The sequence below is a fragment of the Psammomys obesus genome, unplaced genomic scaffold (genome assembly GCF_907164565.1).
Source record: "Psammomys obesus unplaced genomic scaffold, mPsaObe1.curated_primary_1811, whole genome shotgun sequence".
Classification (NCBI taxonomy): domain Eukaryota; kingdom Metazoa; phylum Chordata; class Mammalia; order Rodentia; family Muridae; genus Psammomys; species Psammomys obesus.
This window is the reverse complement of record NW_026596466.1, coordinates 3,478,803-3,495,832: the sequence shown is the minus strand read 5'-3', so window position 1 is coordinate 3,495,832 and position 17,030 is coordinate 3,478,803. Positions and strand designations below refer to the sequence as shown.

General features: G+C 43.8%; 1 protein-coding gene across 1 annotated transcript in view; it reads left to right on the top strand.

The window, feature by feature from the left end:
* Window positions 1-4: 4 nt before the first annotated feature.
* LOC129670104 (protein sidekick-1-like) overlaps window positions 5-17,030 on the top strand; it is a gene marked incomplete at its 5' end in the record, with an annotated part of 897,806 nt that continues 880,780 nt past the window's right edge. Inside the window, one exon of the mRNA XM_055598542.1 lies at window positions 5-71. Coding sequence (XP_055454517.1) covers window positions 5-71 — 67 coding nt within the window. The remainder of the gene's footprint in view (window positions 72-17,030) is intronic.

Below are 17,030 nucleotides of genomic sequence, written 5' to 3'. Positions count from 1 at the left end.
GTTGGGGCCGGGCCGCGGGCGGTGGGCGCTGCTGCTGCTCCTGCTGCACTTGCTGCGGGCGCTGGCGCAAGGTAGGTGACCCCCTCCCCGGGGCGGGCTGCGGGGCTGCGCGACCCCCCGCCGGACCCTCGGAGCGCGCCCGGGGCCGACTTCCTGGGCGCCACCTGTTCTGTGCTGTGGACGGACGTCCCCGGGGTGACTTTGCAGGTGGACGCCTCTGGGCTGAGGTCTAGGGGTGCACGTTCTTGGGTGACACCTCTGGCCGGGCTTCGGGGTGCCCGTTCTTGGGGTGACGCCTGAGCTGTCCCTTGTGGACACCGCCGGGGAGAGGCTCTGTCTGGAGCGGACACCTCTGGGCTGAGCGGCGGGGCTGCACAGTCTTAGGCTCCCACCTTTGGGGGTGTGCTGTAACACGAGTGGACGCCCCCGAGGTGACTTTGCAGGTGGACACCCCTGGGCTGAGGTTTAGGGGTACAGCGTCGTGGGTGACACCTTTGGGCCGGGTTTTGTGGGCGCCACCTGGTCTGTCTTATGAATGAGCATCTCTGAGGTGACTTTGCAAGTGGACACCTCTGGACTGGCTTTCAGGGGTGCACGGCCGGGGAGCGACACCCTGAGCTGTACTTTGTGGCTACCATCTGGGCTGGACTACGCTGTGAGTTTTAGGGCTGCACAGTCTTGGGGTGACATTTTCTGGGGCGAACTGTGTGGTGGGTGGACATTACTGAGGCGGCTTTGCAGGTGTATGCAGTGCACAGTCTTGGGGTGTCCCCCTGGGATGGACTGTGGATGCACTTCCCTGGGCTCTGCTGTCAGGGCGCACACCCCTGGGATGGACTGTATTAGAACGGACGTCCCTCGGTGGACTTTATAGATGGACACATCTGGGCTAGGCCTCCGGGGTGTGAAATCCTAGAGTGTACTCCTCTGGGATGGACTGTTTGAGTGCCCCCCCCCCCCATAATATACGTACACACCCCCGGTGGCTCTACGGGTGGATCCTGTGGAGGACGTTCAGCCTGGAGTGGACTATGGATAGATACCTTTGGGGTACACTTTGGGGATGGACACCCCTGGAGTAGATAGCCCTGACGCGGGCCCTGGGTGCTCACCCTTCGGATGGACTGTGTAGATGGGTTTTGCTTGGGATGAACATCTTTGGAGTGGACTCTGGGGGTGCGCGCCACCTGGGGTGCATCCCCCAGGGTAGACTTCAGTGGGTGCGGCGTGGTGGGCACCCCTCAGCGCAGCGCTGGGAACTTTGCGAGCATTTCGGGCCCCCTAGCCTCTGAATCACCGGGTCAGGATTGCGGGCTCTGGGTCTGGAGGCCGCGAAGGGGTTAACGCGGTGTGTCTCTAATTGGCGCCAGCCGTTGGAACGCGGTCGGGGTAGCCGAGGGGCTGGAGAAGGTGCCCTGAGTGTTGTCTACTGCATTTTCTTTTTTCCTTCTTTTATTTTTTTAATCGGAGCCGGGGAAGAACCTTTAAAGTTGAGCCCCGAGCCACCGTGGCTTCAAAGAACGCCCAGCGCGTCCTATTGCACTGATTAAACACGAGCTGATTCGTATCTGAGTCTGCACCGCAGAGTCTTGTTAAGGATGAGTGACGTCCGAGGTGGACCTCAAATACCAAGCGCCAGTCACTATCAGCCGCCCTTTCCTTCCCTGTCCCCGGGGCTGGCCCCTTCCCCCCAGTCCCGATGCCTCACCCTAAGGGGGTGCTTTGTACTCCGTGGAGCAAAACTTTGAGAGCCCATGGCTTTGCCTCCGGGCGTTGTTTTCCTCCCTTGGCTGGCTTCTGCCTGGAACACGGAGGTGTTCTCTAAAATAAGGAAAGAGGATCTGCCGATTCCAGGTGACCTTTCGCAAATGGAGATGGAATCTCTCCCGAAAGAGCTTTCCCTCCTAAATCTGGATTTCCCCTGCTTAAACCTGAAGCGAGCGTGTGCCAGTCAGTTTTCTCCTGCTCAGGGAGGTTGCTGGTCTAAAAACATAAAAAGCAGACATAATCGTTTAACATGACTTTTGATGGAGTCTTTAAAACAGATTAGTGAACCTGCTTTGCATTTGGTAGTTTAGAAAAATTAGCTTCCTAGTTCATCGCTTGTACCACTGTAAGGCACTGGGTATTTGGAGATAGCAGGAGACAGGAATATTATACTTAAATTATGAATAGCTGTATTCTGTGTTATATGTGCCGATGAATTATGTGTGGCAAAAGACAAACAAACAATGACTTAAATGTAGTATTTAAAAGTCTGACTTCAAAATTACAATGATAGCTTGACAAGTACCTAATAATTTAGTATTCCTTAATTAATTACTTTAGTTTATATTCAGATAGCAGCTTTCCCTCCCTCCTATCCTCTCAGACCCTCCTTTTCCCCTCCCTTTCCCCTCTCTTTCCCCCATTCTCCTGTCTTCCCTTTCTCCCCAGAAAAGGGGAGACCTCCCATGGATATCAGCCAGGCTTGACACCAGGCTGCAGTAGGCCTGGGGCATCTTCTAGTGTGGCCAGACAAGGCAGCCCTGTCAGGGGAAAGGGATCCAAAGGCAGGCAACAGAATCAGAGGCAGCCCCTGTTCCCCTTACTAGGGACTCCACTTGGAAACTGTCTATGGGCTACATCTGAGCAGGGTTCTAGGTTTCTCCAAGCATGTTCCTTGGATGGGTTATCAGTCTCTGCAGGGCCCCCAGGGCCCAGGTTTGTTTGTTTGTTTTGGCTCTGTTGATCTTCTTTTGGAGCTCCTGTCCCTTATAACTTAGTATTCTTATTCAAGCTTATGCAATGTTATCTGAGCGGCAGCCCTCTTTCCCGTAGGTTTTGAGAAATGTCCCCTTCCGTGTTTTCTATATGTATATGGTTTCTGCTTACTTTAACCCTTCCACATGCAACATATGCAGTCCATTTTGTGTGTGCGTATGCATGGGTACATGCACACCATTTTTTACCTAAGGATGTTACCCAGAGGGGAAAAAGACGTTTACTGATTGTCAGAGAAGCCAAGTTCAAGTGAAGAAATTGAGATCACTTAGGATGACCTTCAGAGACAGAGTTCAGTTTCTCTTCCCAAAAATAAAACTGACTTTCACATCGCAGTCACTTATGCATTTTAAGATTGGCATACTTCGAGCGGTGGGAAAGACCACTTGGAGCCCCCGCTTTGGAGAGTACCAGAGTTCATCCGCTGTACCGGGCAGGCTGTGTAAAGCATTGTCCTTTCACAGTTGCAGTGTTCGTGAAAATCATCAATTTTTATACATGCATATACTCAGGCAACAGCTATACTTTTCAAAGGGAGGAAATCTTTTATTCCTTCTTGCCAGTGAAAACACAGGTACCCGTTTTACATTTATATGGTGCAAGAAAGCATGCAGATCTTTTAGGGTAAAATTTCAAATAGGTTGTCACAAATTTTAAATCCATCGACAGGTTTCTGTTCTTTGTGCAATGTGAAATGTGTAATATATCCATCATTTTTCATTTCATATTGAAAATTCATATTACAGAGGAGATGTCACCATTTGACAAAACCTCATGTATCTTGAAAATGAAAATTCTGGTGCTGCTGTCGGGATTTCTGATGGGATGATGAGTTGGTGGGTCATATGCACAGGAATGCATTCTCTAGGATCTTATCAGATAAAATGTAACGTTTGCATGGAGCAGTTGCCACTAAGTTGAAACTGTCATGACGCCGTATTGATACTGTGCATCTGTCTAAGGCTGTTTCTGATTCCTCTGTAGGCTTTTCCTCTTAGGATGCTTCCTGTAGGTTGGCCTGGCCATGACTTCTAGCAGACAGGGCAACTCCATTGCTAGAAGCGATCTATGTGTGGCTGAAGCTAAAGCAGGGTCTGTGTTTCTGGCCGTGACGTGAAGCTCCGGGTTTCGAGCTTGCGCGTGTGACGCCGGAGTATGTGCTGCAGTGTCTTCTCTATGCACAGAGGTGGAGGTTCCGTCCTTGTTGGTGTGTGCTTAATCGTTCACGACTTGTCTGGAGTTTTAAAAAGCCAAGTTGTTAATTCTGGAAGGCAGGTGGCAATGCATACTTTTTTTGTGCTGTGCACCAAGTGTGAATGGTTGGGATAGAGGGCTTCTGAGGCTAGAGATGCATCATAAGGACAGGGGTGTCCTGGGGTATTCTGCTTCTCTGGGGTTAGGGAGATGGCTCAGTTAGTGAAGTGCTTGCTGGGAAAGCATGAAGACCTTAGTTCAGATCCATGGAACCCACTTAAAAGTCCGCTGAGGGAGAGGTAGGACAGAGGCAGGCCTATCCCCTGGAGAGGCTTGGTCAGTCAGGTTAGCAGCATTCCTAAGCTCTGGCTTCAGTGAGAGACCCTGTCTTAAAATAAAACTTGCGGTTACTTCCAGCCTCTCGGATCTGCTCCTCTCAACACTGGGCTACATACATTAGAATCAGGTGGGACGTTTGAGGATATGCAGGATCAGCTCATTTCAGGTGAGCCACCCAGTGCTTTTCAGGTGCCTCGCACATTCACTGTCTTTTAGGAATCCCTGGCTTTGTTGCTTTGTTGCCTCACTCCAGTTACCAGCAACTTTCTGGAAACTTCCCCGACGCAGCAACTTGGCTGCACACTAGAACCCTCTGGGGGCTGTGAGGCTTCCTTGACTCGAGGTTTGGCCTCAGCAGTGGGGTATGGAGGCTCCCAGTTGATTCTGATTATTACTCAGGGTTGGGAGCTACTCTTCTGTGTGACTCCATTCTCCCTTTAACCTTGTCCCCAAGCCTTCAGATCCTAGTGGCTTCTGTGGACCTGGAACCTGTGTTCCTGCATAGGTCCTGAGCTCATTTTCTGATCAGCCCTTTTAGTTTGCATTGTGTTCCTTGGTAATGAACCTGCTCAGCTCCTGACTAGAGCTACTCCTGGGATTGCATTAGAATCATTAGTGACATTTATTTATGTGACAGGGTTTCCTGTGACCTGCACAAACTTACTGTGTAGCTAAGGATGGCTTTGAACTTCTTATCCGCTGCTTCTTCACCCTGAGTTCTGGGATTCTGTAACACCGGTGCCACCATACCCAGTTTATCACTAGTGAAATTTAAAGAATACAGTTGTCTAGCCTCAGACCTGCTGGCTCTCAGAGAATACATTTTAAAAGGTTCCATGTCCTGGAGACATGGTTCAGTGGTTAAGAACGCAAACATGACAGCTTACAACTATCTGTAACTCCAGTTCCAGGAGATCTGATGCCCTCTCCAGGCCTTAGAGGACACTGCACACTGCACACAGGGATATATTCATCTTTTTAAAGGGTTCTGCATGTGACATTCATACATTCTGTTTTGTTTCTATCCTTGTGTTGCTAATCCCATAATCTCACGGAATTTGCTGGCACTTTTAACCTGTTTTCCTGTGGTCTGAGCCACTTTCCTTGGTGCCATTTCCCAGCTGTGGGTAAGATCTGTTAATTATCCTTTCTGCCACTTGTTTGATGGAGAAATAACAAAGCAGTGTTAATTGAGGTCGCTGCAAGCCTAGCCTCCCTTTGAGCTCCTATTGTTTTTCATTAGTCCAGATGTGCTCTGTGTTTCCTTGTCTTAGCCTCTGAACCAGTCCCTCAATTCTGTAGCTTGAATTTGAACTGGAACCTGTGTTCCAGAGCACCTTGCTTTACCAGAGGCTAGTACATAGTCAGTGCTCAGACCCTGATTAAATCGTCCTCAACCACTGCAATTTAACAGAGGGCCGCTAATCACTTGACTGGGTAAACTGTTGTCCCCTTCTGTGCAGTCTGCATGTAACCACCTGTAGCTCTCCTTTTATAGTCCCTTATGAACTGAACATCAAGGATGCTTATTCCTTATAAGACCCCAACCCCCCTCTTTGAAACGTTTGTGTGAGTGTCTTTGAACATGTACTACCGCACTAGTGTGGAGGATGGAGGACAGCTTGTGAGGACTGCTTCTCTCTCTACCTTCACCATGAGGGTCAGATCTGTGGCAAGCACCCTTGCCCACTGAGCCATCCCACGGGTCACAGCAACTCTTGAGCTTCAGGTAGCACTTTGTTTTTAATGATCTGCTCAAGGCACCAGGAGGGGTACTGTTGAGGCCTGAAAGAAAAGCCTGGTCCAGTACCTGTGACCATAGCTTGTGTCTCCCTGTAGCCTGTGCCTTTGGAAGCGAAAGAAAGTAGGAGGCAGTCTGATCCATAGTACAGAAAGATGCGGGGTGAGCCTCCAAATATTGTATGGACTGACCTGTCTGTGACTTTCAGTTTACCTCATAGTCATGATCCTGAGCCAATAACAGTCACGTCAGGGATTAGAGGACAGAGGCGAGAAATGCACACCATCTTCTGCGTCCTCACGCCCTGTCCTCTAGTGGCGGATCTGTTACCACGCTGGTATTCCCTTGCTCCACCCGTCTTTCTTTTCACACCACAACTTTAACTCCAGACAAGTGGGCAGTGTGCTGTTGTCCCAAGGTGGACCCCCGGGACGTGAACATACCATTTCTTGGAGAACATTTGGAAAATTCTGTTTTTCTACTTCAAAGTGAACCAGATTTGAGGCGCACCGAGGTGGAGGAGGTAAGGCATAGATCTTTTGGTTACTGCCCTGGTGTAGCATGTCTGTTCTCTAACAGTGGAACGGTTAAGTTCAGCCCCTTGCTGGGACTGTCCTGCTTCCTAAATCCTGGCTCCAGACACAGTGGAGGCTGAGAAGGAGGCTGGTGTCTAAGTGGTGCAGCTTTGATGTTAATTACATTTTCCGTTTCTAGGCTGAGTCCTTACGCCTTTGTTGCCACATGGGATTGGAGCTGTAGGTTGCGAAGTACTTTTCCGCCTCTTTCTGACCTTGTTTAGGGGTTCTCAGAGGTCAAGTTAATGTTACCCTCTCACTAAAATTAGATCATGGAATGGACATAGGGTAAGGAGGAGCGCTGAGATTTGTGTAGACTCTGGCTTAGGATGTTCTGAGAAGAAAGTGGTATTGAGAGAGAGGACCTCATGAGTTTCATGCTTGACAGTTGAGTGAAGCTGAGGGTGGTTATGAAAACACTTCGAAAGGTGTACTATAGTCAAGGGATTATTTAAAAATAAAATTTTAACATATATGCTATTATTTGTTTAAATATTCCTAAACATCAATGCATATGCACATTCTAAGTTCATTTAGTTTCTTTTAATGTAATTAATTTGATGTCTACAAGGCACTAGAAATTTCCCCCAAAGTTTTGCATCTCTTTTAATAAATGTATAAACATTCATAATCTTAATACTGGGGGAGAATATATTTTGTTGGTTAGGACTGTTATTCTGGCACCTCTTGCCAGCCATGGGAGCACATATAAAGCATTGGTGATACGTGATCCCTGAAATGCGGAACTCTGTCCTTTGATGGATACCTTCCTGCTAGTTACATGTTTCACACCTGAGGCCTTCTGGAGAAATGATTAGTTTTACGGCCTCATTACATTAACGGTGCTTTCTCGCCCCACTATGTAAAAATAAAACAGCAGCAACAACAGCACAAAGCAACAAAACCAACAACAGCAACAATTCAGGGGAACATTGCTGTACATCTATACCTCTGGTATTCTATTAGGTGCAAGGTTTGGTCCCCTGACAAACAACTCTAAAGCCAGAGGCTGTGCCATCAGCTTGGCCTCATCTCCAGTGAGCATTGTGGGAATGAGAATAATTTCTCTAAAGCTTTCCTAGAAAACATGGCCATGGCAGGTGAAAAAGCATTGGGCTAAGTGTCTGTGGCCCTGGCTTTTATCTTATTCTGCAACCACCTTGCAGTGTGAACAAGTCTGTTGGCCTCTCCGGAGTCTATTTTCTCACCTATAAAAGGTGGTGGTGATGGTCGGGAGCTTACACTAGTAAGTGAGTAGATGTTTGGAATCATTCTGCTCTGCCTCTCTCTTCTGTGTTGATATCCTTTCTCCCTGTCTCCAGAGTCTCTCTCTGAGTGTTCCTGCTGCCTGGGGTTCTGTAACTCCATATGTCTTAGCTCTTAGGAAGTGCTTTCTTTCATTTTACTATTGTCAGGATATATATATATATGGTGTTTAGACAACTGGTGCAATGTAATATTTCTTTTTAGGTGCTGCTGTCTAACACGTGATGGATTTACTACAGCTTGAAAATGGTTCATGCTCAAAATTTTAGGTTCTGTAAAACAAATTAGTGCTGTAATTTATCAGTGTAAGCTTGAAGTTTGGAGAAATAAATATTCTTAAAATAGGAGACATTTATTTATCTAAAAGGCTGGAAGAAGAAAGAGCATGACTAATCTAAATCTGGTGGCAATTAATGCAGTGAGAAATTTAAACAGAGATGGAATGATGATGGCCATGAGGATGTTTAGATTTACTGGACAGTGACCATCAGTAATTTAAAAATTCCTTAAGATTAGCTCTAGAATAATTTTTCACTTTTAACAGGATTAGCTGCCATTCTATTGATATACAGTGTCAGCTATCAGTTAAATAATTCATGTTCTTGACAACTGACTTGTCAGTCAAGTAAATTTATTAATTGGTTGATCTATGGAAATTAGCTTGTGGAACATTTGTTAAGACTATGGTTTTTGAAGTCTTTTAAAAAAGTAGTTGTGTTTGCATGTGTGTGTATATATGTGTGAATGCCATGTGTGTGTTATGTGTCTTTGGAGCCCAGAAGAGGGCATTAGGTTCCTTGGAGTTTAAGGTAGAGGTGGTTGTGAGCTTCTAGACTTGGGTGCTGAGAACTGAATCCTGTTTCTCTGGAAGAGCAACAAGTGCTCTCAATCTCTGAGCCATCTCTCTAGCTCCTTCTGCAGTGTATTTTATCTTACTATTTTTATTTATTTCATTCATCATCATTATTATTATGTGTACTTGCACCTGAATATGTGCATGCCTGTCCGTATCAGCACACCCATGAGCAGGTGTGGTGGCATGTTCACATGCCCGGCCTGCCTGTGGAGGAAGGTCAGGGACAACTCTCAGGAACGGGTTCTCTCTCCCTGTTGTGGCTTCCAGGGATCCGTCTTAGCTTGTTAACCTTGTACAGCATGTGCTTTTACCTGCTGAGCCATCTCCCCAGCTAGATTTTGCTGGGTTTAAAAACAATTATTATTTTAAAATAGACAAGGCTGCTTTTGGAAGATGCAGGCTACAGCAAACTCTGGAAGGAATTATTATAGACAGAATTGTCCTCGGCTACAATGTTTTGTTGCCTTTTCTCTTTCAGGACTTTCTCTGTATTCTATACCTGATTCTTTAATTTTGGAAGCTTAATTTTACAAAGATGAACGGCCGCCTGGCATGGTGGCTCATGCCTGTGATCCCAGCAGGCAGGGAGGCAGAGGCAGGCAGATCTCTGTGTGTTAGAGGCCAGCCTGGTCTACAAGGCAATTCCATGACAAAGGCTGCACAGAGAAACCCTGTCTCAAACAAACAAACAAACAAACAAAAGCAAAATAAAAACCCAAACCAAACCAAAACAAAAACCAAAGATGAATAGCCTTTATAAAATAAAAATAAAATAATAGTAATCAGAGAACGACTGGGCTCTGGGAGGAATATGGTATGTAGGGAACTTGCACTTAGTTACCTGTAATAAGAGTTGTGGGTGGTAATTTAGCTACTGAATCTGGGAATATCTGTCAGGTTTGGGGTAGGAAGTGATTTTTTGTGACATAGGTATAAAGGATCATATTAAGGTGAGAATGAGCTTCTCTGGAGTTTTTTGTGTGTGTTCATGGTTTTCTTGTGAGAAAGGGCCTGTTTTCAAAATGAAGGGCAGTTGTGGCTTGATTTTCTCCAGGTGGTAGGTATGATGCGGGAGACACTGAGATTATTCCTGACTAAGCTCTTCTATAATGTGCCTGGCAGCGTTGAATTTATATACGAACCACCAGATGGCAACAGAAAAGGTGTTTATATAGGATGCAGTTGTTTCCACAGCTTTAGCTTTTATTTCTGTGGCACACCATCTCTCAGTATAGTTATATATACTTATTATTATTATTATTTTTTTTTTGCGCTGAAACCACCATGATTTGATAATACCCGGCAATGTAAGATCACAATCAGGAAATTGAATAGTGATACCATGTCACTAGGAAAAGGTTTTATTTATTTTACAGGAGCACATGTATTAACCATTCCCAAAGGATGTGAGCTTCCAGGGATGCGACTTGATGGTTTATTTCTATCATTGTGTAGTTTATGCTTCTGCTGTGTATCTTTATCCAGCCTTTCTATAGCTCTCAATGTAAGCAGCAATAATTTGCAGAACATTAAACAGACAAACAACCATGGCTTTTACCCTAAAGCATTTTCTGTAACACCTTTAAGAGGAGGTCATGAGCTTATAAACATTGAACATATTTATGTATTTGCTGGATGATGGTACTTTTGCTTTAAGTAGAATATGTTTTGTTTTGCCTCACAAGCTTAACCCCTCCCCTCCATTTAACTGTCATCTTGGCGCTTTTAGAGTCTTTTTCTTAGGTAAGTCTCATGTGTGCAAAGTAGAAATTCTGCCTGAATTTCTTCAGGAAAAAAAAAAAAGATTTTATTGGAAGACTCCAAGGGAGTTGCAATGTCCTTAGCAGGACGACACCCTCAGCACTGAGACATGTCCAGGACTTATCTTTGCTTCAAGAACGAGAGCCCAGCAATGAGGCTAGGGTTTATGAGGCTCTGAGCTTGAGTAACAGTGACACACAGACAGCCGCCCACCTAGCTTCACCCTCAGCTCCACCCTCTTTCATCTCTTTGTGCCACTGTCCTGTTGACTCATTGAAAATGATTTTCTTTGCACAGCTGTTGCCAGTATTTGCATTTTTAGTTTCAGATCCTCAAATAAGGATTGGGCGAAAGCTTTGGTCCTGAGCCCAGGTTTTGGGAAAAGACCAGGGTTTGTTTGTTTGTTTGTTTGTTTCTCTTTCTTTTCTTTCTTTTTTCTTTTTTTCTTTCTTCTTTCTTCTTTCTTCTTCCTTTCTTCCTTTCTTTCTTTCTTTCTTTCTTTCTTTCTTTCTTTCTTTCTTTCTTTCTTTCTTTCTTTCTTTCTCTTTTCTTGTATGTGAGTGTGTGACAGGTCTTGCCATGTAGCTGAGGCTGCCTGGAACTTGCAGTCCATCTGCTTCAATCTCCTAAGTTGGGGTTACCCACAAGTATTACTGTGTGAGGGTAAGGTTGTATTTTGAATTATTATCTCAAGGGAGATATTGCAAAAGTGAGACTGGATGGAAGAAACTGGAATGGTGCCTGTGGAAGACTGAGAAGCAGGAACAGTAGAGATGGAGATGGGGCTGGAGGATGGAGATATGAGTGTAGTTTAGGATTTATGGGGCACAAAGAGCTGGACAGTACATTGGAGTGTGAATGAGGAAGCATCACAGGGTGTATTCAGACCTCTTTTTATGGAGATTACTTGGTGAGCATGGTTGTCCCTGAGCTTGGACCCTTGCTTAGACAGCATAGTCATGACTCAGGACTTGAACACACCTAGTGTGAGGTTCCCTGGAGCTTCCAAGCAACTATTCAGAAGTCAAGCTCTGACTCAGAGAGGGGCCTGAGCTGATTAGGAGGACGGCCTTGGCAGAAGCAAACACTGACTCAACTACTTTGTTAGCTGTGCTTTCTCTCTCTCTCTCTCTCTCTCTCTCTCTCTCTCTCTCTCACTGTGATAAAACACAGTGACCTGAAGCACACCCCCCCGGGGGGCATAGTTTGCAGTGGGGTGGGCTGGGTCCTGCCACATCCATCACTAATTAAGAGAATGCCCACAGGCTTTCCACAGTCTGATCTTATGGAAGCATTTTCTCACTTCAAGTTCCCTCCTTTCTGATAACTTTAGTTTGTGACAAGTTGACATAAAACTAGCCAGTACAGTGTGTTTACTTGTGTGTATATGCCTGTGTGGAGGCCAGAGGTCAACGTTGAGCATCTTCTTTAATCACTTCCACCTTAATTTTTTGAAATGGTCATTCACTGAACCAACTGGAGCTTACCAAGTCAATTAGGCTGATTGAACAGTGAGCTGGAGCCACTTCCCCAAACAAGGATTCTAGGTGCATACTACCATGCTTGACTTTTTATGTGGGTTCTGGGTGTGTGCAAACTCAGCACCTAATGTTTGTGCAGGAAACACTTTGCCAGCTGAGCCATCTCCAAGCCTTCAATTATCTTTAAACTCTGTTTTGTTGCCTTGAAGAATTGTTTATTAATGTTGTCAAGTTCATACAGATGTTGTGAGGATCAATTGATATGATTACATGTAAGGTGTTAAGATCTTACCTAGTACATGACATTCAGCCAGTGAGTTTTAGGCATTGTTATTGCTGTTTACACTTTAGTAGACAGAAATCAACATTTTATTCACCCTCTGCCCCCATAGTATTGGGGATTAATGAGTCACTGTAGCACAGAGGGGCACTGTGAACAATTGAAATGACTGAAGAGCCATTATACTGCTAGTAGCCTTGCTGTGGTTTACCAGATGAATTTCAAGACGGAAGAGTGTGATGATGGGGACTGATGTGATAATATAGAAATAACAAACAGTTAACGGGGTAATGGTACTTGATAAGAACATCTGGAATAGTATTACTGTAGAGATGTGACTGTTAAAGAGACTAAAAACTTTCTCCCGGCTTTTTTCATTTGATGGGAAATGGTGATCTTTTTAAGGACAGTATTTCTGGGTTCTAACATAACAGTACAAATCAGATCATAGAATGAATGTTCTGAGACCAAGTGGAGTTGGGTGTTTTTTCTTACAGCAGAAAATCTCCAGAAAAAACCACTTGACATTTGGAGATCATAGTGATGAGATGATCCTAAAACATCTTGGGAATATTTATTTTTTTCTAAGTTTAAAATCTGTTCTTGAGGCCAGGAAGAAAATATGGGTTGTTGTCATCTGGGTAAATGAGAAGTATTATCACAATTCTCTAATGTTACTTCAGTTTTATATTTTGTGACTACCAGAAATATTGCCACCAGAGCTGACTTAAGAGAGCTCAGATCCCCACCCTGCTGTAAATACAGAGAAGTCGTGGACAAAATATAACAAAAGCAATCAAACGCATTCTTAGCTTGAATGACCAGGAAATTCCCAGGTGCCAGAAATGAGAAGGAGCTTCGTACTAAGGGTACTGAGGAGTTTAAGGTCTGTATTCTCAAACCTGAGACAGGACTCTAAGGCTTGTGGTAGTGAAAGTGATGGGTTGTTTTCAGAGGACTTAGCCCGAGATTTGTATAATGTTGAAAAGTGGAGCTGAAGCCCTTGGCATTAAACCTTCATGGGGTATGCTGTCGGTTAAGAGCCTGAAAAACCTTGCCTTTTAGTTTGGGAAAGTGCACAGAAATTTGCTGTCTTATGGGGGTTGTGACAATTAGGAGGCAAAAGACACCTCAAAACCTGAAACTCAAAATTGGAATGTGTATGTGTTAAATTTAGCGTTTTTTTCAATGCAGTGAACTCTTACACCAGTGAATTAGCATGGACCATGGCCTAAAATTATGAAGAACAATTGGGTCCACCAAAGTGACCAACATTCTCGTAGAGCAAATAAAGAGCCATGACTCTTGCGAAGGGAGCTCATGCTGAAGATGAGATTGCAGTACGGGCATATCTTGGTCACACAGGAAAGGGGTCACCGTAAAGGAGGAGATCTGGCAGATGTTACAACTAGAGACGGTATTTCAGGAGATGGGGTGGTAGGGCCCATGAAAGAGATGACTTTATTTGAACTTCTTGAAGATAAAAACAGGCCACAATGACAGAACAGATTAGAAAGTGAACACCCACACTCAGGAAAGAACCAAGTAGGGTTTCTATAAGTGAAAATTATGGTCATTAAATTTTAAAAAGTAACCTCAGTGGATAGGTTATACAGCCAAATAGATATAATTGAAGAGAAAAGTATTGATTTTTAAAGGAATTTGAGGAAATTGGTTGGACGGAATATAGTTTTGAGGGACAGAGAGACAGGAAATGACTGGTAAAGATTCATGAACTTTAGAATGAGAAAGTCCAGTATAACCTCCCATGAGCTTCCAGAAAGAGAAAATAGAGGGAAGATAATATTAGAAGAAACAATGGATTTTAAAAATTATTATTGTTGCTTTTGTTGTATATGATGTGTGTGGATGGGTGTGTACTTACCATGACACTTGTGTGTAGATGTCAGAGGACTTGACTTTCCTTCCATAATTATGTGGGTTCTGGGATTGAAGCTTACATAGCAAGAGCCTTACTTGCTGAGCCATCTTGCTCAGATGGCCCCTGGAACATTTTCATGAGCTCTTAGATTTCAGCAGCACAGTGGGCCCAAAGGAAGATAAAAACAGTTTTATACCTAACTACACTGTAGATGAAATACCAGAGAAGAAGACAGGACTTATCTAATGTAAGCAAATGCATAAAATGGCAGACTTTTGTCATAGAAGAAGATCATGAAATATCTTCAAAGTGTTGAGGATCTAGAGTCTGTATCGATATAAAAACACTCAGGTGTAAGAGTGAAATAAAGACAAAATAGGGCATTCATAGAATTTTGCTAGAGGAACTACTAAAAGGTGTATGTCACAAAGAAAGAACTTGAAACCAGGAGAGGGAGATCCAAATAGCTAAATGCTAGGAAACAATGTATTCATACCAACCTTAACTTTCCACAGTTACCTTGTGTTGCAAGAATGACTGCTGTTGGCTGCCAGTGCTAATGAGTTTCACATCCATGGATTCTGCCAACTCTAACCACAGATGGAAAGTTGCATATTTCCCAAACATATGTGCTTTCCCCATTTATTTACAAATAATGTAATAATAAGGCCTTGTTACATTACATTTATACTGTCTTAGGTCTCATAAATAATGTGATTATTTAAATCTTCTAGAAAAACCCCATAAGCTGTATGCAATACAGAACAATAACTGCATTAGCATTTGTATTCCTAAAGTACAAAATAACTGAGTGTGAGGGTTAGTGGAGCTGGATGGACAGCTGGACACAGTTTCAGCTGGAAGGAGTAATACATTAAAGAGTCCCATTTTGCAGATTGGTGACCACAGCTAGCAACAGTGTTGCAATGTGGTAACCATAGCTTGCAACACTGTTACATTGTGGTGATTATAGCTAGCAACAATGTATTTTATCCTCTTACATTGGATAGCAGATTGCATTTTCACCAGAAAAAAAGTATGAAAAAATGTATGTGATCATTAACTCAATATTGTTCATTCTGTACTGTATCCATTATATACAACAAATGATACAGCTGACCCTTAAAACAATGCTTTGAGCAGATGCTCACAACTAGAGCTCATTATAGTAGAAATAGAAGTGTCACGATTCACTTTAGTTGTTTTTTTTTTTTTATTTTAAAGCTATGAAGTAAAGAAAGGCTTTTCCTTTCCTTTTAATTTTTAGACAGGGTCTCACTAAGTTACCCCGACTGGCCTTGAATTTTTTTTGTAGCCCAGGCAGGTCTGGGTTTCTCTTGCCTCAGTCTCAATGTCTGGTTTTACAGGTTTGTGCCACCGGAGCTGTCAACTATTCGTAATTTTCTTCAACTGAAATGTGAGTGGCAGTTAATTCATATATTCATTGCCCTGTGAGGGAGGTGCCATGAGATGATGATGAAAGTATGATGGTAGTTTTTGTTTTTGTTTTTCCTGCGTGGAGCGGATGGTGGTTTATTTGGCATGTATGTGGTTGACTGGAAGGCCTGTATAGTGCATAGAATCAGGAAGGTCAACATTCACAGGGAAACTAGTGGAACCTTAGGATTCAGAGTATCACTTGGAAGTAGAAATGTGATGGACTTGGTGGAAAGTTAGCATTCTCCTTTGCAGCATCCCCCTGTTGATTTCTCACCAACTCCTGACTGAGCTTTCCTGAAACCTAGTATAATGTGTTGGATACAGGTGGTCTGTATCTCCGACACTGTTGTTCTTTGAAGACTCAAGAAACAGTGCGTAGATACTTTATAATCGGTTCTAAATATTTTTTGAGATAGGGTATCAATATTACTTCAAGCTGGCCTTGAACTCTAGGTTCTCTTTCCTCAGACTCTCGAGGTTACAGATCATGCCACTAGGTCTAGCTCCTTTAGAGCAAGTTTAAAGTTATAAGTTAGCCTCAAAGTTTGAGTTTATGTTTCTTTTTAGTGCTTGCTTGCATGTGTATGTATGCATCCTCACTCGTATATGTCGTGTCTGGGGACCAAAGATTGATGTTGAAGGTTTCCTTGGTTGCTATCCCTGTTGTTTATCATGAAGGGTCTCCTGCTGAACCTAGAGCTACTGTAGCATCCATCTTGCCTCCAGAATCTGTCTCTGTCCCCTGAATGTTGGGATTATAGGTGGACTGCCATTCCACTTGGCTTTCATATTGGTGCTGGAGATCTGAACTCCAGTCTTCACACACACACACACACACACACACACACACACACACACACACACACTAGGTGCTTTGTTGTGCTATCTCATCTCCTCATTCTCTTGAGTTTATTTATTTATTTATTATAATTTATTCACTTTATATTCTGATTGTAGACCCCTCCCTCATGTCCTCCACACAGAGAAAGAGGAACCAGGCAATTCTAATAAGATTTGATAGGCTAGGGTCAGATGGTAGGGGAGGAAGGCTCACCCCTTTTTGAGTTTCCTTTTTAAGTATAATAACTTTGCTTTGTTTATTGCTGTTTGTTGGACTTATAGCTGAATTACACCATAGTTAGTACTGGAAACCTCCTATCCCCTTTAAAGCAAAATTTCAGGTGGCTTCTGGATTGCCAAACACCAGTTGGAGAGGACATATGGCAAACATTAGTTTACTCTGACTTTTTTCCCTCTTGATGTAGAAGAAAATGATTTGTCTAGAATCCTTTGCTCCTCTGTGGATTAGTCCACAGCAGGTCACCCTGACCAGGATAATGAGGGTTTACAGTTTTCTAGCTTCTTTCACAGTTGTTCTTACCCCACAGAAGACAACTATCCTATATTGATATTAAAAAAGGCAGGACACATAGCTATGGCTCTAAGTGATGA